At 48.6% G+C, this 21,964-nt stretch overlaps 6 protein-coding genes across 6 annotated transcripts; 1 reads left to right on the top strand and 5 right to left on the bottom strand.

The window, feature by feature from the left end:
* Nucleotides 1-4,026: 4,026 nt before the first annotated feature.
* On the top strand, nt 4,027-5,607 carry YALI1_C01161g (uncharacterized protein; the record flags this gene model as incomplete). Its single annotated transcript, XM_501304.3, has 1 exon — nt 4,027-5,607. One exon carries the CDS (start codon nt 4,027-4,029, stop codon nt 5,605-5,607), a length of 1,581 nt encoding a protein of 526 aa, XP_501304.1.
* An 82-nt stretch (nt 5,608-5,689) lies between these two features.
* On the bottom strand, nt 5,690-7,225 carry YALI1_C01129g (uncharacterized protein; the record flags this gene model as incomplete). The annotated part of the gene is made up of 1 exon (XM_501303.1): nt 5,690-7,225. One exon carries the CDS (start codon nt 7,223-7,225, stop codon nt 5,690-5,692), a length of 1,536 nt encoding a protein of 511 aa, XP_501303.1.
* Nucleotides 7,226-8,073: 848 nt separating this feature from the next.
* Nucleotides 8,074-9,495, bottom strand: YALI1_C01106g (uncharacterized protein; the record flags this gene model as incomplete). The annotated part of the gene is made up of 1 exon (XM_501302.3): nt 8,074-9,495. One exon carries the CDS (start codon nt 9,493-9,495, stop codon nt 8,074-8,076), a length of 1,422 nt encoding a protein of 473 aa, XP_501302.3.
* Nucleotides 9,496-11,342: 1,847 nt separating this feature from the next.
* On the bottom strand, nt 11,343-12,905 carry YALI1_C01072g (uncharacterized protein; the record flags this gene model as incomplete). Its single annotated transcript, XM_501301.3, has 1 exon — nt 11,343-12,905. One exon carries the CDS (start codon nt 12,903-12,905, stop codon nt 11,343-11,345), a length of 1,563 nt encoding a protein of 520 aa, XP_501301.3.
* Nucleotides 12,906-14,286: 1,381 nt separating this feature from the next.
* Nucleotides 14,287-15,828, bottom strand: YALI1_C01043g (uncharacterized protein; the record flags this gene model as incomplete). Its single annotated transcript, XM_501300.3, has 1 exon — nt 14,287-15,828. The coding sequence occupies one exon, from the start codon at nt 15,826-15,828 to the stop codon at nt 14,287-14,289; it is 1,542 nt and encodes a 513-aa protein (XP_501300.3).
* Nucleotides 15,829-17,609: 1,781 nt separating this feature from the next.
* On the bottom strand, nt 17,610-20,171 carry YALI1_C00999g (uncharacterized protein; the record flags this gene model as incomplete). Its single annotated transcript, XM_501299.3, has 1 exon — nt 17,610-20,171. The coding sequence occupies one exon, from the start codon at nt 20,169-20,171 to the stop codon at nt 17,610-17,612; it is 2,562 nt and encodes an 853-aa protein (XP_501299.3).
* Between the last annotated feature and the right edge of the window lie 1,793 nt (nt 20,172-21,964).

The following is a 21,964-nucleotide window of genomic DNA, read 5'->3' as shown; positions in this document are numbered from 1 at the left end:
TCTGGGGGTGGAAGGGAGGGGAGCAAGAGGGAAAAAAGAGATGAGAGATCAAAGTAATTCAAGGGGGGGTTTTGTGGCGATTGTAAGGGAATATCGTTTGAGTAGTGAGTTTTGAGCTTGTCCTGAGGGACTTTGGAAGGCAGGGAGTGGAAGGGATGGGCTAACAATATAATTAAGTATTGGTACAAGATTTAGTTGGGATTATAGTTGAAGAGGAATACCATCATTGTCAGGATATGAGAGTATTCTGATGGTAGAGAGAGTTGTATCTGCTGTCATTGATGATACATGTCACGTGTAAATGTCGAAGTTCTTACTACCGCAAAAATATCTACAGATACTGTGCCGTTACAGTGTACTTGGAGTATGTACTTATGCCTATGACATCTGTCTCTGTCAATCACACGTGATCTATAGAGGGGTCGGTAGTCGTCGAACTCCCTCAAAGAAGGTCATGTTGGAGTTGGTCGTTATTCTTAGACCTTGGGGCAGACTCTGCTGCTCGTTGTAGTAGTAGGTGCGGTATCGGTGGAGTTGTTGGAGGAGTTAAAGTGCAGTTAAAAGGATCACAGTTGAGGAGCAGACAAGAAGAAGTTGGTCAAAGAGTTGAAAAAAGAAATTTAATGACTCCACAGTCCATCTTGGCTACTTTTTGGTGGTCTAGACGTTGTAGTGCAGCACCTATGATCTGGACATGTCTCACTATCGAGTGTGCATTGAAAGAGGACAAGAATCAAGTCAATGAAGATAAAAACTGGGATATAATTGATAATTAGACCGGTTAATCTGTTTTAATAACTATTGACAACAACATGGCTTGTGAGAGGTCCATTTCGGGTGTTTCCAGATGTACGAATGACTACACAACGAATGACTACACAACTGTACTTGCAGATCCTCGTCGGAGATTGCCATTGTTTTCAGAACATTCAATGTACATTTGTACTTTTCCTGGATATCCACAAACTCATATTCCTCTTCGTTTATAAACACCCGGTGGACGCAGCAGTTGAGACCTGTGTTCCTGTAGGTTGAACATCTCAACAGATTCCACCTCCAGATCCTACAATTGAGTCTCTAGCAGCAACAACGACTTTTCCCTTTGTCAAGTGACTTCGCTAGTACTTCACTCCCCAATTTACTGCTTTTTAACTGTACAGATACCCTCTTCTCGCTCCTCTCGAGTTTCTCTACCTTGAAGGTATACTGTATACCTCTCGGGGCGTTGGCGAAATCAGACTGAAGCTGGTGACGACATACCAGTGTACCGATGTATCTATTCTTCTTTTCAAAGTCGATTCCACCTTGTCAATCGCCACAAATGAGAGAGTTGTAGCGGAACATCTAAGTAGACACGAGACCTTAGAAGAACGCTAGAGAAGTCATGTGACAAAAATCGTACAGAAGATGGATGCCAATCACTCTTCTTCAATGCATTTCAATAGCTAGTGTTAAAATCTGATTGATATTGATCAAATTGGAGCGGCTGTGTGGAAGTTGATTCAGATCTACGTGAGTCCCCTAACTTCTTCAGTCCTCATCCGATCTACGACTCTGATCAATTGAGAAGACCTACCAGGAGGTACTATCTAGTAGAAACTTTGTATCTGGGATAATCTCTCTAATTTTCTATAAATGACTCTGCTCATCTCTCTACTCTGCTATAAAGGGCTCTACTGAGATGTGTTGTTTTGATTGTAGAGTAGAGGTCTACACCACAGGGTATATAACCAACTGGGAGATAGGATAAAAGAGAGATATTGTATTGTTAGAACCATAGTAATCAGTCATCAGTTGAATATTCCTGATCGGATGAAAACTGGGGAAGTTGGAACAGCTCTTTTGATAGCTTAGTAAGTGAACTCAGGAGTAGCTGTTCTGGGGAAGTGAAGTGATTTTTTGAATGAGAAATCTGATAGTGAATTCGTCTCAGTCTCATGTCACTATCAGATTTCTCACTGGACCAAATTGAAGGAGTTTGGAGGAGGATATCGTTCGTGAGTTGTACTGACATCCGTTTTCGTTTATATACTCGACTAAAAAACCAGTTTACTTACCTAACTTGTTGAGAGAACGGGAGTGCATACATGAGAGTAATGGAGCGAGAAAAGATACTCTTTGTATAATGCAAGTGTTTTTGTGTCGCCAGGTGAGTTAATTCCTCCTTGGTTTCTTTCAATCTGAAGAATATTGGAGATGCTGAGGTTTCCAAGTAGTCCTTGCGACTTTCATCATGTTGAGAAAGAGAGGGAGAATTCTTTGTATGGGTGAATTGTTAATATTGGCTGACATTTCTACATTATCCAGCACAGCGATCTCTCCGATCAGGTTCATATGGTAGATACTCATGGTTGACGTCGTCAGGGAACACTTGGGGGTGCCAGGGCGTCTTCTGGAGGGCGTCCCCAGACATTCCACTGACGGGTGTCTTCGAGACGAAACGAACAAACACTTGGATGGATAGAATCAAACAGTTGTGCGAGCTGATTCATATGAATCATCCTGGTGAGCATATCCAAGAATGTCAAGCTGGGTCTGGGTCTGGGTCTGGGTCTGGGTCCGAATAGGGATGGGAAAGTTCTATCCTAGTAACAGTACATACGGTTTTACGACCCTTGTACTCGTGCTGTACTCGTGCTGTGCTCGTACTGTCCTCAACACTCATACTCGTACGCTGACTCATAACCCTCGATTGGACCTTGTCAACTGCTTCTCAACCGCAACTATCGCACCTCCAGGGCTGCTTTCCACGGTGAAACGTGCTGTACCCCTCCATAACAGCGGGGCGAACTTTCCATGGAGATGGAGATAGAAAGAAGTGTAAAGCAGCACCATGGCAAAAGCATGGCCAGTGCAATACGGCGTGGCTTGACTGTCTCTGTCGATCACTATGCTATTGTACTCGTGCTAGCAGTAATCATCCTATCGTACTCGAGTAGTCCCTCATGCCAGTCCTATGCCCTCCAGCATATGCACTCCAGCTGTCTCAACCCCTAGCCAGGTCTTGAGGCATGTCTTGGAATGTGTCCATGTGTCAGGATGTGTGTACATACCTATGCAGCCAGACCTCCGGTCTATTGCACCGATCCAACGGTCTACTTTTCCTTGTCTGGAGCATAGACACAAGGTTGAACTACTGCTGTCAGACTGGCTGCGATGATGTCGCCATGGTGATGGTGACTGATCTATGCAGCAGGTGGAGTGGTCGCTGCCGTAGTACACCGCCCCAGTGAATACCGAAAAGGGGACCGGACTGCGCAAAAGCAGCCATTTGTCTTTCTCCAGTCTCACACAAACAGCTCCTTTGCGCACGCATACCCGGTACACCCTTGTCCCTAGTTGCTGCACCCCCTGTCATGTCTCACTTTTCAGATGTGCGCTTCGATCTTCCGTAACTGTGTTTGTCGCGCAACCGACGGGTCTCTGGGGGTTTTTCGAGATATATCTTCTTCTCTGGCCCATGTGACGTTGATTCTGCTGACCGAAGTGTTGTCCACCATTCTCCATAACCTCTCTAGTGCAGTTGTCGAGTGCTACCCCGACTTGGTGCGGTCCCTCGCTAAAAAAAGAAGCACGTCAAATATGCAGGAAAAACCACCAAACGAGATAAACTCGATTTTAAACGACATGAACCCTGGACAAGTGAGACGGGTTTACGACGACAGATGGAGCGATCGTCCGAGTGATGTGCTGCCCAACGGTCCTTCTGCCGGTTGATTGAAGAAGCAGGGAGACCGCGTCCGGGTAGAAGACCATTTGTGTGGCTGCTCGTGGCTAGTTGCGACGACTGCCCTTTCCAAGACACTAAAATAGTACAGCCGCATGACTGGCTGCTTGGAGGACAGTTCAGTTTGGTTCTAATATTTCGGCCTCTCCCGTAGCTCTCGTTACCCCTGTCAAGGTTGGCTGTCTGACAGAGATGTGAACGGTGCTCCCCGCTCTGTTCTCCACGTTCTATTCTTCACGTCTCTCTCAGACATCTACAGACACTTAATCGACGCCTAACCACCATCTCGCACTACCCAAATGGTACCAAAACTGGTGCTGTTCACCTGTGGAATCCTCACGGTGCTCACCCTCTGCTCCTACTTCTTCATCAAGGCGCCCAACTACACACAGCTCATCCGAGCATCGGACGTGGAGTACCAGTTCCGACTGCTGCGCAAGGACGGAGATAACCCCGAACATCTCTTTCTGCCCTACAGAAACACACGCTGGGACCCAGATGACACCCCTGAGCTCAACAACCAGCTCAATCACTACATGAAACACATGACCGACCCCTACACCCGTTCTTTTCCCCGCCAAGACGAACTGCCGCCTCTGGTCAACGGCATGTTCCACGCCATTGCCAAAGAACAGATGATAGCGCCTGCACAGTTCTCCTTCGAACAAGCCAGAGAGTCCTACAAGACCACCACGGGACGATGTCCTCCACCGCAGTTCAAGGAAATGTACCTCGGAGCACTGGCCAAGGGAGAATGGGATGAACTGCTGGTAGACCAAGTGACTCAGCAGATCAAAAAGCTGCCCAAAGGGCAAGACCTCCAAGCTGCCCTCAAAGAGGCGCTCAAAGGACCGGGAATCGAAGGAATCAGAATCTCCAATGGAACGGTAGAGAGATCAAGTGAGGCAAAACTGTCCGACGTCAGCCAACGGACACTCGATGGGTTCATGACAATGGTCGGTTCCGTTAGCAAGTATCTTCCCGACATGGAACTGGCTCTTAATGTGGAACCTTTCCCCCGAGTGCTCAAATTTCCCAAACGGCTCAAGGAGCTGCGAAAAGAGCTGACTAAAGGCACTCTCTGGGCTGTGCCTGAGGGTTATGATCTTGATCGCTATGTCGGAGAAATGTGTGCTGGTATCAAGGCTGAAGCTTTGAGAGGGGTGTTTCGAGACGGACTTCTCGGAGGCGGATCCCCTCTGACGTACAGTGAAGCATGCTACATTCGAAATGACTGGGGCAAGACCCCTGTTGTTTCTGCCATCACAATGCTTCCTGTTTTTTCAGACTTCACTTCCTCCATGCACTCGGATATCGTCTACCCTTCCTACGACTTTTACGCCCCCGAGCTCAGCATGAACTATCAGCCTGAGAGGGACATCTATCACATGGAGAAGAATAGCGGAGTCAGCCGAGTTAAGGCCGGTGATTGGGGCTACCTCAAGTACCAAAAGGCTCTGGTTAGAGACACCAAAGAGCCCGCTGCAACGGTGTCTGTCAAGGGCAAAAGGTTCTCCAAGAAAAGTCTCGATAATCACGCCTTTCTGGGGGCCCTCAAGTCACGATCTACCGTCCTCAGAGCAAGCAGATGGAGAACCTGGCTCGATCTGTACACCACCAATGCCTGGGTCTCTTTTATCCCTGTTCAACTGTCTGGAAACGATACTGAGGTGGTAACCAAACTGCTCAGTGAACGACATACGACCGCAGTGGGCCAGGCGTTTGCTTCCCGGGGAGCTAGAGATGTGCGATACCGAGCCACCCGCAAGAAGATTGAGCTGTCTCTCTATTACATGCTACTGGAGTACCATCGAAGAATGTACGACCCGGAAGCCTGTGAAGATGAAATTATTGCCAGAGGCGGAGGTCAAATCCAGTAACCAGTTCAATGTAACAATAATTACTATCATAAAAAGCATTAATTACATGTCTACCTCATACCAACATCGACCAGCCGTACCTCTATGCTTCTGCCCTCATTGGACCATACTCACCCACACAAACATTCTTGTTGCATGGATCCTCCTCCGCTTTCTCCTTCTCCTCAAGCAGAACCTTGGTTCTACCATACTCGGCCTCCCGAATACCCTCCCCTCGGTAGATTAAAAAGAGGAGCGGAAGGGCAGCAAAAATACATACAATCGCTGCAATTGTAGCTGCCCACCCAATACCAATGTTGTTGATTGCAGTCAGGGTACTGGCGGCCGTCACACACGAGCCCACGTTTCGAGCAGAGTAGTTGATCATGACCGCAGCGCCTCCGAGATCGGGAGTGGAGTCTGCATAATAAGCGTTGACACTGGGATAGTAGATGGAGAGCGAGAAGCCTGTCAAGAGCATAGCTACGATAGGCAGAGCCATTCCTCCAAACTCCTTCTTCAGAGACCATCCGTAGAGCATCATGAATAGGGGACCTGTAATCAGAGTAAAGATGATGACGCTTCGGAGTCGGTCTTCCGGCACTCTTCTGCCCTTGATTTTGACCCATTTTTTCACCTGATAGTCGGCATACCAGCCTCCAAACAGACATCCAAAGAAGTAGCCAATACCCTGAGGTACGTAGAAGAGACCCAGAATGAGCTCATTCTCGAGGTTGAAGCGAGGCTTCATGATTGCGGCGATAGGGACAATGAGGGTCTCGTTGATGTAGAGAGCGAAAATGAGCGACACAGTGACCATCATGATATGCTTCTTGGCGAAGCCCTTGAGGATATGGGTACAATGTAAGGGGAAAAACCATTGGCCCGGTTTTCGCTGTGAAAAGGGTGTGTTGGGTTTGGTTTCTCGCATTACGACAGCCACAATCGTCATTGCCAGACCTCCAATACCGCATTGCATCCAGAAGATGTTTCTCCAGTTGGATTTCATGACAATGAGGCCTCCCAGCACCGGTCCTAAAGACGACCCAATCTGGGTGCCTGCCAGACAGCATCCCACGGCCTTGGACCGCTGTTCGGGTTTCCAAATGTCCGAAATCACCGCCACGCCCACAGAGAAGGTGGAGTTGCCTCCAACTGCTGACATGGCTCGGAAGACGTAGTAGCAGGCGAGGTTGGGAGATAGGGCTAAGCCGATACCCGAGACACAGAAGAAGAAGCAGCACGTCAGCAGACCGGCTTTGCGTCCATATGTTTCGCACACGGGGCCGACAAAGAAGACCGACAGGCCTTGTACAATGTAGAACAGCGCGTTTCCAATGATCACCACCGTGTCACTGACGTTGAACTCCTCGGCAATCTTGTCCAGGGCGGGCATGAGTCCGTAGGCGACCAGAAACGGCTGGAAAAACACACATGCCACTACCAGAGTGAAGATGCATTTTTGGCGGAACGGAAACCGGCTGTATGGGTCTTTATCCGACAGAGACACAAGGCTCTCCAGGTCGGCGGAGGAGGCGGGAGTATCGGGGCATGTTAAGACGGCGGTGTTTGAGACGGCGGTGTTTGAGACTGTATCTGTAGGGTTAATGGTTGTACTCGCCAGCTTTTCTTCCGTCATATGGTGCTTGGGGTGGAGGAAATTAGGAGCATCTGTGCATGTCTATATATTCAAGAGTCACGATACTATCGCGCTGAGGAGGTGACTCTTAGTTTACTACAAATGCAAAAGTCCCTTTGTCTCGCTCACTGCTAACGTTTCGAGAGATCTGCATGGGGTACTTTTTCCGCAATATGCAAGCTACAGTGCATACCTGATGTGTACGTGTGCATGTTTGCTGCACTGACGCACCCTACATTAGCCGTGTCGGACAAGTAAGGAAATTATATATACGACTACGATAAGGGGTAGGAGCGGTAATAACGCAGTAACGGACGACAGTGTAGCAATAATACGTCTGACTTAATAGGCACTGAATCTGCTCTATCTCCGACCGCTCTAACCCCGATTGTCACCTTTTCAAATTGAATTTCAGCCGCACTAAATCTGGCTCGACCTTCCCTGTAGTAGTCTGACAAATATCGGGGCTCGGATTCCGACGTGACACTAGAGCAAAAAGCGAGTTGGTACGAGTACGAGTAGCGCCAATACGGTGGTTCTAAAACTCACATCTGATACCCCGGGTTTGCCGCGGAGAGTTGTCCAAAGGCCATGTTCGTCAATTCGCGCTGAGGAGAACATGGCCGGATGTATTATATTCTGTTAAAGATTGTATGTACTAGCCGCTGGGCGTGGTGTCTCAGAGGGGTCCTAGGTCTTATCAGAGCAAGGAGATCGACAAAGAGTTTGACTTGTATAGTATCGCGATTGTGTGAACGGTGGTTGGACTGTACAGTGGCATGAGCCACTGGGAACACTTGCTTCGAATGGCCACCCTTGTAGTCGATCACGCTTTGATTCGAGCTTTCCTAGAACTTGCTTCTCCAGGTTTTGCCCTCAATACACATCTTACTGGCAAAGACGCAGAATCCTCCAACTAGCATGGTGACTCCAGCCCAAACTTGCAGACCAGTAAAGTTGTCGTTATCGCTGTGCAGAATTTGGCCGGCAATGGGCATGGCTGTGAGGGACGAGAAGGAGTAGAAGAAGGAGACGACGCCCATCCGTCTACCGACCTCTGTAGGCGGAGTAATAGACGCCACCAGAGCCGGAAACAGCGACACCGTAGCTCCAGAAATGACTCCGAAGCAGGAGCTGAATGCAATAATCACAGGGTTCGTCTTCGCTGGAATCCACATGGCTAAAAGGAAGACTCCACAGATGACGGTGCAAATGGAGTGCATGTTGTAGGAGCCGAATTTGTCAGCCACAAATCCCGGGAGAATTCGCCCGATTAGAGAAGAACCATTGTAAATGGACACGAGATAGTAGGCGGTCTCTTCGGACATTCCATGGGCAATAGCATGGGTAGACATGTATCCGATGGCGGTAAAAAGCCCCCAGAAGGAGAAGAACATGGCCAGAGTCACGAGAATGATGGAGGGCTTGGTGTAGGGTACGAGCACTTCTTCCCGCAGGTTGAAGAACTCTTTTCGTAGCTTTTTGTTGGGCGGGAATCTGGACGACACCAGCAGAGTGCAAATGACGCAGACGCCAATCATGAGGTATCCGATCGCTCTGACGGTCTGAGGGAATCCGATTCGGGGCTGCAGTTTGGTGAAAATGAAGGGCATGGTGGTACCTCCGAGAGAAGAGCCGGCAACCACCACTCCGAGAGCCAGAGCTCGCTTCTTCTGGAACCAGGTGGTGGCTGCTAGGAGCGAGGCGTAGTAGATGGCGGAGTTACCGATACTTGTGCAGATGCCCTGGGCCAGCAGAAAGTGCCAGTATTCCTTGCACACGCTGGTGGTCATGATTCCTGTGATGGTGAACACGGTTCCGAAAGCCGCGAGTTTCTGGGGGCCGTACATTTCTGCGATTCGGCCAAAGAAAATTCCTCCCACAAAGAGGATGAAGATTTGGAGGGAGGTGATCCACGAGATGGTGGAGGCCGAGTAGTGGCTCAGCTGGTGGTGCAGGTAGTAGGCTTCGTAGAGACCCACGACGTTGATGTAGCCGAACGAGGAGTAGAGACCGAACGAGGCTCCGATCATGGCCAGCCAGGCGCGTCCGGTGTCGGGAGGGGGGATTGGAGCTACTGTGTCGGCACTGGGGGCGTCAGCTGTGGCTCCGTTGGGCTCAGTTGTGACTGCAGGTTGAGACTTTTCGATGTCAGAGCCCCGGTTTTCGTTGTCAGAAACAGCAGGGGTGGCATTAGGGGAGATTGGGGTCTTCTCGGCGTCGTGCTGGACGCTGTGGTCAATGATCTGTTCGTCGCTGGTCATTGACATGGTATCTTTGGGAAGTGGAGAGGGCTGTGACTAACTAACCTATTGGTGGTAGCCGCCGGGTCTTTATATAGCATCTCTGGAGTGGCACAAACATCCTCCAGCCACTACAAGAGTGTCTCCGACGATATTTCGGCGTCCCGCTGCTTCCGAAATGCAAACGGAAGGATTGAGTTTGGTGAGAAGTGCGTATTGAATGTACATACGCTAGAGCAGATCAGGATGAGCTCTAGATGTAAGAGGAGGTCACGATGAGAGAATCCAACTGGATATCCGTTGATTGGGCCATCTTTGAGCGTGCAGAACGGGGTCAAACTGGTCTTTAATTGGTCAAAGTGTCCCGCTCCACGATGGCTCAACATATCCGGTCGGATTCTCTCACCTCACCAGCCTTCATCCAAAGACACCTGAAGCGAGATGTAACTTTCTGAGTTGATCCGAACGGTGAATGGAAGCAGGACGCCCTAAACCATGGTATCTTGGTCTATCTCTGCGCCACCCATACAGGAGTTTGTCTAGCCGTTTCTTTGTCGCCTGCCTCCGGAAAAGCGTCGGAACGACTTATGCTTTCTTGGGTGAATGTATATTGAAAGGGACCGGTGTTCAAGGGAACATAGAACGCCAACGCGATACGCAGTAGCGAAAATAACAACACTTTTGTATTTCAATATTGATGCGCAGAATATATTGGTTGTTTTTATCTTCGTCTAACATTGTTTATGGGCGAGAAAGAGCGGCGTTTACTCTCTCACTCCGAAGACTGTCCTGTCTAAATTTCACGACAAATGTTAAATCCCGATAATACGATAAGGAGGAGACCGAAAACCCCACTCTGCGGCATCATTACTGAATATGAAAAGGAGATTGCTAGCCGATCCCAATGAGGTACCATTCGGAGCTTTCTTCGAACGAATTCAGGTCGGAATTCACCGACTTTTTGACGCCGTTCCGTTTGTCGAGTCGTAGAGTTGTTTTGTAAACTTGTCGTAAAGTCGTCTTGTACCGCAAAGTTGGGTTGACTCATTTACGAGACTCATGGTAAAAAAGGAGCCCAAAAAACGCCCCTGTTTCGACCACTTTTTGTAAGGCAAATGAGGGTAAAAATTATATGATTCGACTCGTACTTTGGTACTCAATGGGAATATGAAATAATTTCCATCACTTGCGGTACAAAACAGTCCAGTTTGATGTCTCCTTGCACCTTTTCGCTTATTCTATTGTCTTCATTTTAGCCTCCAGCATTGCATGAAACTCTACCATTCCAGACGCACATCTCGGAGAGTTCCGAAACGACTAACGGTATTTGTAGATGGAGTTGTTCTTGCGACGACTCCTTGTGAGTCTGTTTGTGTCAGGAACAAAAATACCCGCTTTCTTGCGGGAAAGTGCGCTGACTTTTGGGCTTTGCGGAATGCTGGCAATTGCTCGCAGCTCCGAGTGTGAGACGGTTATCAGATGTACAGTATACGTTTTTATGATGTTGAAATGTTACTTAGTATCAAGCACGTTTAGCTGAATATTGTTGGTGGATTTTCTGAGAGGTGGAGCTTGATTTCACCTCAGAAAGACCTTCCTGAAATCAAACATGTGTGCCGATGAAGAAATGAGAGATTCGGTTGTCGTATTCCAGTTATCCGTCAAACTGTTTCAATCGGCATTACCGGTCTTTCCAAGGTATGCATAACGCTTATATTCAATCTACGATATATTTTGCTTTGTTTTGACGCAATTTTCGGACCCCGTTTGCATAAAAAATACAGTTCACCAACACGAAAATACTGCTTAATCAAAAGAAAAATGACATTTATTAATGAGAAGCAAAGTCAGTTAGAATCTTGTAAATCATCACCCTACTCCAGCTGATGATCTCCACTCATCCATCGGTTAATCATCTCCGAAGTAGCCACGGGCTGGTCATGGGGAACCATATGTCCAGCATCAAAGATTCTCAGAAAGGTGAACTGCTGGTAGTTTCGCACCTCACCAGCCTGCTTTCCGCCTGCGGAAAAGGGCTTGAACTGGGCGTCGTTGAATCCCTGCTTGCCGGGCCACTCCAGCGCCTCGGTCCACTTCTTCTGGCCCAGCCAGTTGCAGATCCAGTCCTTGTCGCCGGCGTAAATCAGCACGGGCACCTCCTTGAGAATGGCAGGAATGTCTCGCACCACAGGCAGCATCCAGTCTCCAGAGGTCTCGGTGAAGTCGTTGTAGACGGTTCCAGAAGAACCGGTCCAGTTGTGCTTGGCTCCGATAGCCTCCAGGGTGGAGGGCAGGTTGAGCCACTCCGTCATGTAGTCAGTTTCGGTGTAGCAGCCATCGTCCTGAGCTTGCTCGCACTGCTTGGTCTCATCGTAAGGGTTGAGAGAAGAAGGATATAGACCAAGAACATTGTCGTTGCAGTTGTTGACGGCGTCGGCGCAGTCCTGAGGAGCTCCGGTGTCGTAGCACTTTTGGATCAGAGGAATGCACTCCTTGGCGGCCTCGTCGACCTGCTGGCACGTGCTCTGGTCCACCACAGGAGCCACGCCGCCCTTGCCGCACATCATGGGGCCGTACTCGGTGTACTGGTTGAGGGGATCAGTCATGCCGTTGCCGACCACGAGCGACTCCAGAGTGAAAGACCGGTCGGGGTGCTGCAGAATCTCGTAGGCGGTGGCAGGTCCGTAGTGGCCTCCGTACGACTCAGCTGTCACGTGCAGCTTCTTGGGCAAGTGGTCGTACTTGGCGAAGAAGAGCTCGAGGAAGTTGTACACCTCGGTGGCGGCCTGGGCGCTGTTGACGACCGAATGAGGCTTGTCGGTGTATGAGAAGCCCACGTCGGCAGGCTGGTCCAGGTACACGATGGTGGCATTGTTGTTCCAGGCGTGGGGGTTGTGGATGGGCTTGAGGTCTTTTCCGATTCGCGAGGGGCCGTTCTCGAACAGGTTTCCGAGCTCGGAGGACGAGCCGGGGCCTCCCTGGAGCCACAAAATGACTGGGTCGTTCTTGGGGTCGTTTCGCGACTCAAACGCCCAGTAGAAAAAGTGCTCCGTCTCGTTGGCGGTCAGGTAGCCAGTGTACTCGGTGACGGTGTCGAGACCGAGGCCGTTGTTTTTCTGCGACGAGAGAGATCGGTTGGGGATGGACTCTAGGGAGAATCCCATGGCCACGGTGGCCAGCAGGAGTTGTGGAAAGAGCATCTTGATCTGGGGGAAAGTAGACTGGGCCAGGTGTGGAGAACAGATGGTGGGGCTAGAGAGCCGTTTAAGTACCGGACTTGCACAGCTGTGCTCGGCCCACCTTGGAGCTTGTCTACGAGGTAAGTTCACATGGCAAGAGTTAGTATACAGAGTCTGTACTACTGTAAGACATGATTGATCGTCATGTGGGGATGTACTGTTACGGGGAGCTGTATGGAGAGGTTTTAGTGGAACCATGTGGAGATTGAAAACAAGAATCGGTGAAAACCCCCAGGAAAGTCGTCTTTTGATACCTTCTGATCGACCTGAAAGCGTCTTCTCCTCTTTTCGGCCCGTCTACAGCTCTAGTCACCCTCCCCAAAGGTCCGACCGTGTTGCATTGGCGCAAAGTTAGACCTGAAACAGGAGGGGAGAGGGAGACCGACGGTGGAGCCAGAGAGGCCATTTGGAGGGGAGAGAGGAGGCTAGCGGCTCCCCATGGACTGTTGCCGGGGCAACCGGTTCATCCAATCAGCACTCATTTGCCAAATACTCGATGCTCAACCAATCACAATCTCATCCCACTCGCCCCTCCTTCCGCCCACCATGCAGGTACAATGGGCTCGCCAAGCTCCAGACAAGGCTTGGTTGTTGGGAGATAGGGCCCGAGATTGGAATATTAAACTAACGGTCGAGGCAGACAGAGTGTCAGTGAGCAAGTGGCTCGAAAGCAGTCAAATTAGTCATTTCTTGTCACTTAGTCATGTTTTGTCGCTTACTCATTCTCGTCGCTTACTCATTCTTGTCGCTTACTCATTCTTGTGTCTTACTCGTTCCCCCCTTGCCTCATGTCGAGCTCAAGGCACTATTGCTACCACTGCTCCAGACCCTTGCATATGGCCCACCCGAATAAACTCAGTGCCGTGTGATAAGCACTGTGGCTGACGGACCAGTGCCGTAGCTGAGCCAGAGCCGTTGGATGTCAGACAATCTCGGTCGTTGAGCGATCGTTTCTGGAGTCTGGTTCTGTCGCGAGGTGTGTTACAGCGAGATGCACTATGACCGGTATGTACTGTAGTAATGCCAATTATCTTATTAACCGTCCAGTAGTCCGGTAAATACCTCATCCATTGCTCAGACGAACAGATATGGTTAGGTTATAGACTGGAAAGTGGCTGAAAGGGTTCCAGCTCTTGGTAAGTGGGTGTAAGTCCGAGACGGAATTCAATGTCGTATTGTAGAGTGGTTGAAGAGTGAATAATCCATCGGTCGACCCTCAGGGTAGAGCTATAGTTGACTGTTCCTGTCGTCCACGAGGCGACTCAACGGTTGTCAGTCTGTAGTCAGTGGATCTAGCACCAGATGAATCTATCTACGGTATTGTAATGCCTAGTCCATAGACGGATCTCGATTTCTGAACTTGAACAAGCTAGCCATGACCCAGCTCACCAATTCCTGTCTTGAAAGTTGGTGCTTTTGAATACAAGTAGCAGGGTTGCGGTTGTGTTCGGTCTCCCGTGCCATCTAACTCCAACTACATACCCACTTCCTCACCATCTGTCTAAAGGCACCGCATACTTCGTACCCGAGCATCCTGCAGGTTCGTCAATAAATAATACATTACCAAACTGCCAAAGAGTCAAACGGTCAAGTCGTGATTATGCTCATTCTTCAAATTGTACGGGTACGACACACTCCAGACCCCGTCCTTGTTTTCCCGAGCATACACGTGATAGGGACACTTTGTAGCACTCTTTCTGGTTTTTGCACACTCGTAATTCACCAGCAGCCGGCCATTCTTCTCCTTCTTGCTCCGCTTGATTGCAAACCTGAAGTTTCGGGCCTTGGCAAACTTTTCCAGGTGGAGAAACAGCTTCTCTCGGTCTGGAAAAGTTACTGTTCTCGACGGAAGATGCTCAGGCGCATATTCTGGCATCTGAATAATCCTCCGAGTCTCTGCCGCCTCCAAAAGAAGCTGTTGTTGGCCTGTCAACTCGTCCTCCAGGCTATGGTTATGCTCCTTTCTCGCCTTGATGGCCTGGCTGACAGCCCACGTCCCATCCTTGGCTTCTTTGACGATAATGCTGTACTCACAGGGATCGCCGGTATCGCTGGCCATACAACACACCATGTACTTGCTCACCAGTCCGTTGGTGTGACCTGTGGAAGAAGTCCCGGTCTTGAAAGCAAAGTTCTTGGTCACAGACCAACCGTTGAGAGCTTCGTGGAGAGCCGAAAACGAAGCGTACTTGTCAGCTATGGGTGGCAGAGACACGGGAGTGACCTGCTCTCTGTTCTTGACACTGGCTCCCTCGTGATTGTGTTCCACGTGACGAGCATTGTACGATCGGATGGCCCACGACTTCTGGCCTGCCAATCTGATACCTGTGATGGAATATGAGCACCCAGAGATACCACAGTAATACGTCTGGTTCTCATTGCCCGATTTCGTCGCCCAGTTGGTGCCCAGTCTGAAGAAAAAGCCCTGGTGACGAGCCCAGTCGTTGAGACCTGTATACAGAGCATCTGACGAAGAATAGGCTACAAACCGCGGAGGTAGAGACGAATGGTAGAAAGAGGGAATGTCACACAGTCGCTGTCGTTCAGCCAAATCAACTAGACTTTGTTGGTCTGCTGAAAGTTCTTCGTCTCCTGTAGGATGGTTATGGCCTGTTCCTTTCACGTCCACCTTATGAAGGGTCCAAAAGTCCTCGTCTTTGCGTTTTTTTCCCCGGACTTCGAACGTACAAGCCTTCCCATCCACATTCGATCGACAACATGTATAAGTGATGGCAATTGATCTGTCTGAGTTGCGTTCCTTGCCCGTGGTAAAGGCGAAATTCGACTGCATGGCCCAGTCGTTCAGAACATGGTGAAAGTCGTGCGGAGAAGAGAAGCGCGAAAACGGGATGTCTGACGACGTTCGCGGCTTCTTTTGAACCGGCTGGAGAAACTGGTTGCTGAGTTCTTCTTGAAGAACTGTTTCCAGATTGTCGGATAACTGGGTTGTACATTGTGAGTCGGTCTGTCCGGCTGGCTGTGGGTCTGCTTGACCAGTAGACTGAGGGTTTGTCTGTCCTGAAGACTCTGAATCTGTCGCCTTATCTGACTTGTTTTCTGGCGCCTCAATAGCGTCAGCGTCGCGCTTCCGACTCGCGGTCTTGATCTCTGCTTCTTCCATATGGCGTCGTGATGGGTCGAGCGACACTTGTAAGGCAGTGCCTATAGGAAAAATATACAAACTCAATCTGATAACAGGAGAGTCACACTTCCATTAGTCGGTGTAGATTAAGGAAAGATGAAAGGAGGCATTAGGAGGAGATATATATGGAGTTTTTTTGTGTCCCACTCCAACATTACGTCAAATGACTGTGGTTTTGTGTCCCCAATTGTTCCCTAGGTATTTCGGCTCCCTGTCTCCGTCATTTACTGCTGCATAACGAGCAGTGAGAGTGAATCTAATTCCGACAACTGAACATAGGTGGGGGAGTTGGGCGAATTTGTGGGGGCTCTGGGTGGTTCAATTGAGTGACGAGGGATTATATATTCTTATGTAGTCTTGTAATATTTTTCTATATTTTTTTTGTATATATTTTTATATATATTTTTGTATATATTTCTATATAATTTTGTATATATTTCTATTATATTTTTGTAATATATTTCTATATAGCTTAGTTATGTATTTTTTTTATAGCTTGGGTATATATTTCCTATATAGCTTAGTATATATTTTTATATAGCTGAGTATATATTTTATATAACCTTAGTATATATTTTATATAGCTTATATATATTTTTATATAGCGTAGTTATATATTTTCTACAGTATATAGCTTAGTATATATTTCAAATTTCTGACTCAGAACCAGAAGGTGAAAGGAGTTACTGTTTTTTTTTTTTTTTTTTCTGCATATGTTGTGGATTCAAGCCTGCAAAGTTTTGTTGGGGTTCAAGTATTTTGCAAGTGCAACGACCACTAAAAGTGACACGCTTCAGCACCGAAAATCAGGTTTCCAGAGGTGTTTGTGAGCTATACTAAAATCTGTTATGAGATATATTTCAGTATTATGAGACATATTTCAGTGTTTTGAAACATATTTTAGTGTAATTTATAGATGTCGAGTTGGATATCTTCAATACACATTATTTCAATGATATTTCGGGCATTGTCAACTGTGAACCGCAGTTTATATTCCTAAATTATCTGCCAAGTATGCTCTACTAAAGAGTTAACGTGGTAGACACCGGGGCCAACACCACCGACAAGCTACTGTTCAAAGGTTATTCTTTCACAGCAAAGTTATAATTAAATGAATGTATATGCAGAAGAAAAAAAAAACTGTAGAGATATTATTAAAACTGCTCGGTTATTAGAGGTGAAGAGGCGGTCTTCTTCATTTTATTTCTTTAAATACTTTTTAATTATTCTGATACCTGCTTTCCTGCTTGAGAACGAGTCAAGTAGGACATTAGAGCGTCTAGAAATATAGTTGAAAGGAGTTGAACTGTTGTAAATGTTCCAGTTCCAGTACAGTACATTCATTTCAAGGTCATTCTTTCAAAGCAAAGTTATAATTAAATGAATGTATATGCAGAAAAAAAGTCTTTTTTAATTGATCACAGATGACTCCCAGAACAGACGCAGAACCCCAAGTCCACATTGTAATACTCTCATTCCTCTCATTATTTATATACATTCTTCAGTTTTCATTCTCAGTAAAACTCTGGAGGTCAACCGCCCTCAGATCAAACACATGGAGTCACTTCTAGTTAGGCTATTGGTTAAAGACAAGCAGCTGCGATGTCTGCCACGTCTCGTATTCAGACAGTTCAGTGAATGCCTACGATTCGCTAGCACTCCAACATGCTTGGTGTGTTAATTCAATTACTAATAAAACATTGCAATGTACTAGAACATCTATACTTTTTTTTCTGTAGTGATCGTGGTTTTCAAACAGTCTATCCTCTCACCGTATCGCCCCACATAATCCGAGGAGCGTCCTCCTCATCCTCCCGAATGGGATGCACAACAGTCTGCTCCTCCTCATCATCGTCGTCCTTGGCAGAGTTGCCTAGACCCAGAGCACTCATTCGTCGCCGCTTCTCGGCAGGAGTCTCTTCAGGAATGTCGGACTCTGAGGGACCAGGGGTAGGAGTCCCGTCCTTGGAGTCCCGTCGTCCCAGTCGGAACGACGTGAGCGAGCCCCGGCTGCTGCGTCGTGATCGAGAAGTGTCCTGACGTTCCAGGGAACCCTCCACAATGGTGGCCCGTTGAAGAGGGTCGTCCAGACACACCTCATCATTGCAGGGGGTGTGAGTGGGATGCAAAATGGTGGTGGTACCTTGAACAGCACCCTCGGAAGGATGGTCTTCCACGCCGCTCAAAATACCGTCTCGGGCCAGAGCAACGTCCAGAGGCTCGTTCTTCTCCAGATCCACAAAGTCTGTCGCTGGAGCTTTGTCCTTGTGAATGTCCTTGATGTCCTGGAAGTTCTTGTGGAAGATTCTGTCGAAGAACTTGGTGACACCGCCCTCGTGCTTGGGAGTGACAAACTCCTCGTTGGGTGAGTCAGGTCCGTGGCCCTTCTGTCGGATCTTGTACCGCTTCAGAATATCACCATCCTCGTTCTCGACAATCAGTTCGTCGTCAATCTTGTAAGCCACGGCCTTGACCCTCTCGTGGTGCAGATGGTGGTGTCCACCAGCCGCCACGTTATGGGGATGCGAATGTCTTCGGTCGGTGATATGGGGACTCTGGTCGTCGCCGTCTGTGCCAGAACTGCTTCCAGCCTTCTCCTGATCGTACTCGGCGACGATATCACCGTCATCATTTTCTTGAATAACGTGATCGCCCTCCACAAACGTGTCGATATGCTCTCGTCCCCGTCCCTGGCCAAGAGAAAGAGGCTGGTTGACGGGAGGATCCTTGGACATTCGTCGTCGGGGCTTTCGCTGCTTGGCGGTAGACTCGGACGAAATGTTGGCCTCATCGCCATGCTTCTCCGTCTGAGCCTCTCGCTCTCGTTGCTTGGCCAGCCTCTTCTTTTCTCCAAAGGTAATCATACCGGGCTCCCTGGTGTCAACTCGAGAGATGGAAATCGTTCGGCCATTGTCGCCAATACCGGGAAGACGCGAGATCCACATGTGACTTTCATCGCCAGCAGTGGTGGTGGAGTTGATGGTGATGGACAGGTTTGACACATGCTTACCGAGGAAGAAAACAAAGAGAGACGAACCATGGACCACAATGGATGAAATGATGAGAAACGTACATACTGGCCAGATAGTTTGCACCGCTAGCCAGTTTGGTTGTCCTTCTTTTGGCCAGTCCTCTTTTCGGCGAGGCGAGGGGGTTCCAGATTCAAGCTCGGCTCGGGCAATCAAACTCATGTAAACCGCACCGACGCCAATGGGACCGAAATGGCCACAGAAGAGAGCCTCACGCCAGTTTCGAATATCGGGCACCAGTGGTGAGAGAATAAGCATTGCAGGAATTCGTCGGAAAAGCAGAATCAGAACAGCAATCACAACGAGTCGCCAGACATCGAGGCCGATTTCCTTGTTGTTGAAGTCTGCCCACGGCACAACAGAGCCAAAGTAGACGAAGAAGGATGTGTTGAGCAACAGATCAATGACGTTGGAAACGTGACTCTCCTCAGTCTCCTTGGCGAACCAGCCGTCCCAGGAGAAGGCTGTGCCAGCAGCAAAAGCTGCCAGGAGATCATCGACACCGATAATCGTACCGAAACCAGCGCACATGAGAGCCAGGACCAGATAAAAGGCCAGAAATGACTCTCGGTCAATGAGATTGCGGCTCTCGGCAAACTTGATCAGGATTCGTCCTCCCCATCCAATTACAATACCGAGACAGATACCAGTCATACACTCGTAGAGAACGGTGATGACAAAGAACTCCTTGCAAATTTCGCCAGCGTTACCGTAATGCAGAATCAGGTTGAGGGAGATGAAGGTGAAGGGGAAGGCCATACCGTCGTTACATCCGGATTCGGCAGAGAGCAGGTTTCGCAAATGGGTAGGCAGTCGCTGAGAGAAGCGTCCCTTACCGACAACGGCAGAGGCCAGAACGGGGTCGGTGGCAGTAATACAAGCGGCCATGACGAGACCCTCCTTCCACCGCAGGTCCTTGATGAGCGCCCAGATGAAGAGCGACGAAATGAGCCATCCAAAGGCCATGATGGGGAACAATAAATAGAAGACCGACAGTGCGTGTTTCCAAATGTACTTTTTGGGCAACTCGACAGCGACGGCGAAGATCTGGATGACCAGACAGACTCTACTGAGTTCTAGGGTGATGTAGTCGGTGTTTCCCCAAGTGTCAGGAGTGAACCATTTGAGACAATGGGGGCCGACAATGAGACCACAGAGGGTGGCAACGGTCGCTTCACCAATGTAGAGCTTTTCCTTGACGAACAGCGACACCACCGAGAAGATCATGGTGAAGGTTCCGATGATGGCGTACGCCAGATGGGCGTCATCGATACCCAGCTGGTCCCAACCCATGGTTATGTGTTATGTAGATAGTTGTGTGGTGCAAAAGGTGTGTGTGTGACTGTGACTGTGACTGTGACTGTGCCTGTGACTGTTACTGTTACTGTGACGGTGACTGTGTCGTGAACGGGGTGTACAGTGATAGGGTATCTATGTCACTTGATGCAGTGGATGTCAGTGGCGGAGTCTCTGAACAAGTCGTTGTTGTTCTTATGACTATGTTTTGTCGATTGCGTTTGTGCTCCAAACTGTTTGTGTTCGGTTTGTGATTGCGTCTGTGTCGCTTGAGAGAGATCTTGGCTGTCGTATGGCCTCCTGTCTGGGTGTTCTCGCGCTGTGTGACCGACTCCTCCTGTGGTTGTTTGGTAGCTAAGCGACTCCTTTTCGTGATGACAACAAGTGCGAAGAAGATCCCATATATCCAAGCAAGTGGAACTTTATTTGGGAGCTTAAAAAAATAGCCCGAAGCTTATTTGTCGCAACACAAGCAACCATGCATGGCGGTGCATATCATCTTGGGGAGAGGGTCTGTGGTTTGACTACATAGACGAACGGTCTCCACATGTTAGATATTCATTTTGGAGACCGTTCTTGCTTGTTTATATATCCTGCGTTTTCCCCCGCTCAATTCAAGCCCAGAACAGTAGAGTTACGACCTCGCTTATTATTAACCTTCCATCGGCTGTGCTATATAGACATGAAGACAGGAGTGTATGTATAACAGGGGCCTGAGAGCGTCAAAAAAAAATGGACTTTGACAAGTTCAAACACAAACACTGACTGTTTAAAATCACATTCGACTTGCTCTGAACTTCCACGTCCGGTTTAAGCCCTGTCTCGGTGACTGCATAGAACGCATAGCTGCATGCACATCATCTGGCTGTGAAACCCGATTATCATAGCTATGGAGGGATGAGTCTATCAATACTGAGGGATTGTAGATTCAACATATTGTTAGTTGATCATTTTGGTCTTCGGCAATGGCGCTCGTAATACCTTTGAACTTCAAAAAGGTCCCCTAAGCGAGTACAGTACCGGTAAAAGTATGTACAGTGTACTTACTGTAGCATGTCATTCAGAAACTAATGATGGACTCGACATACTGCACTTGTACTCGAACTGTATTCTCAACTGTCCTTTCATTCCATCTACAAACTGCGGCCTTTGAAGCTCTTCGGTTAGTGTCCTTAAGATGCTCCCGTTGATTCCTGTGCGCACTTTGCCTGCTAGATCCATCACTGTACGGGCATCTACTCAGCTCGCCCAATAATTGTCGGAGAACCAAACGGTCAATTTCACAGTACTCCCCCGACTCCCCCATTCCCACTCGTGCCTTTTCTGTCCCGATATCTCCTCGACATCGATTTTTAGACGCCCCTTTCCCACCAAAATATAAAAAACCGCTTTTGCGTTAAGCTACAAGCATATTAGCCGAATCTGCGGCAGGCACTATAAAAAGAGCAGCATCTCTAACCACAGTACAACCCCCGGGGCGAGCTCCGATGCCCACAGAAAGAGAGGGTGCTCAGATCTTCCATCTCTAAGTAAAATCTTGTGCTATCGATACATGGTCTCTTTAGCCTCACTACCGGCATTGTCTCATCACCCCACCCGACCGAGTCTCTTTTCAACCGCCCAACTTGTCACCTTATCGAAAACTTTCCAAGCCGTGTGGGAGACACTGCATGGAGCCGAGGTGTAGGATTTCCAGGTCTTTATGTTTGGAGACGGCGTGAAAATTCGCTATTATATCCGTCCCAAGACGGTCTTCCTATTTCTCATACCCCATAGACAGAATCTAGACC

The sequence above is a fragment of the Yarrowia lipolytica genome, chromosome 1C, assembly GCF_001761485.1.
Source record: "Yarrowia lipolytica chromosome 1C, complete sequence".
NCBI classification, from domain to species: domain Eukaryota; kingdom Fungi; phylum Ascomycota; class Dipodascomycetes; order Dipodascales; genus Yarrowia; species Yarrowia lipolytica.
This window is presented reverse-complemented; position numbering and strand designations above follow the sequence as displayed.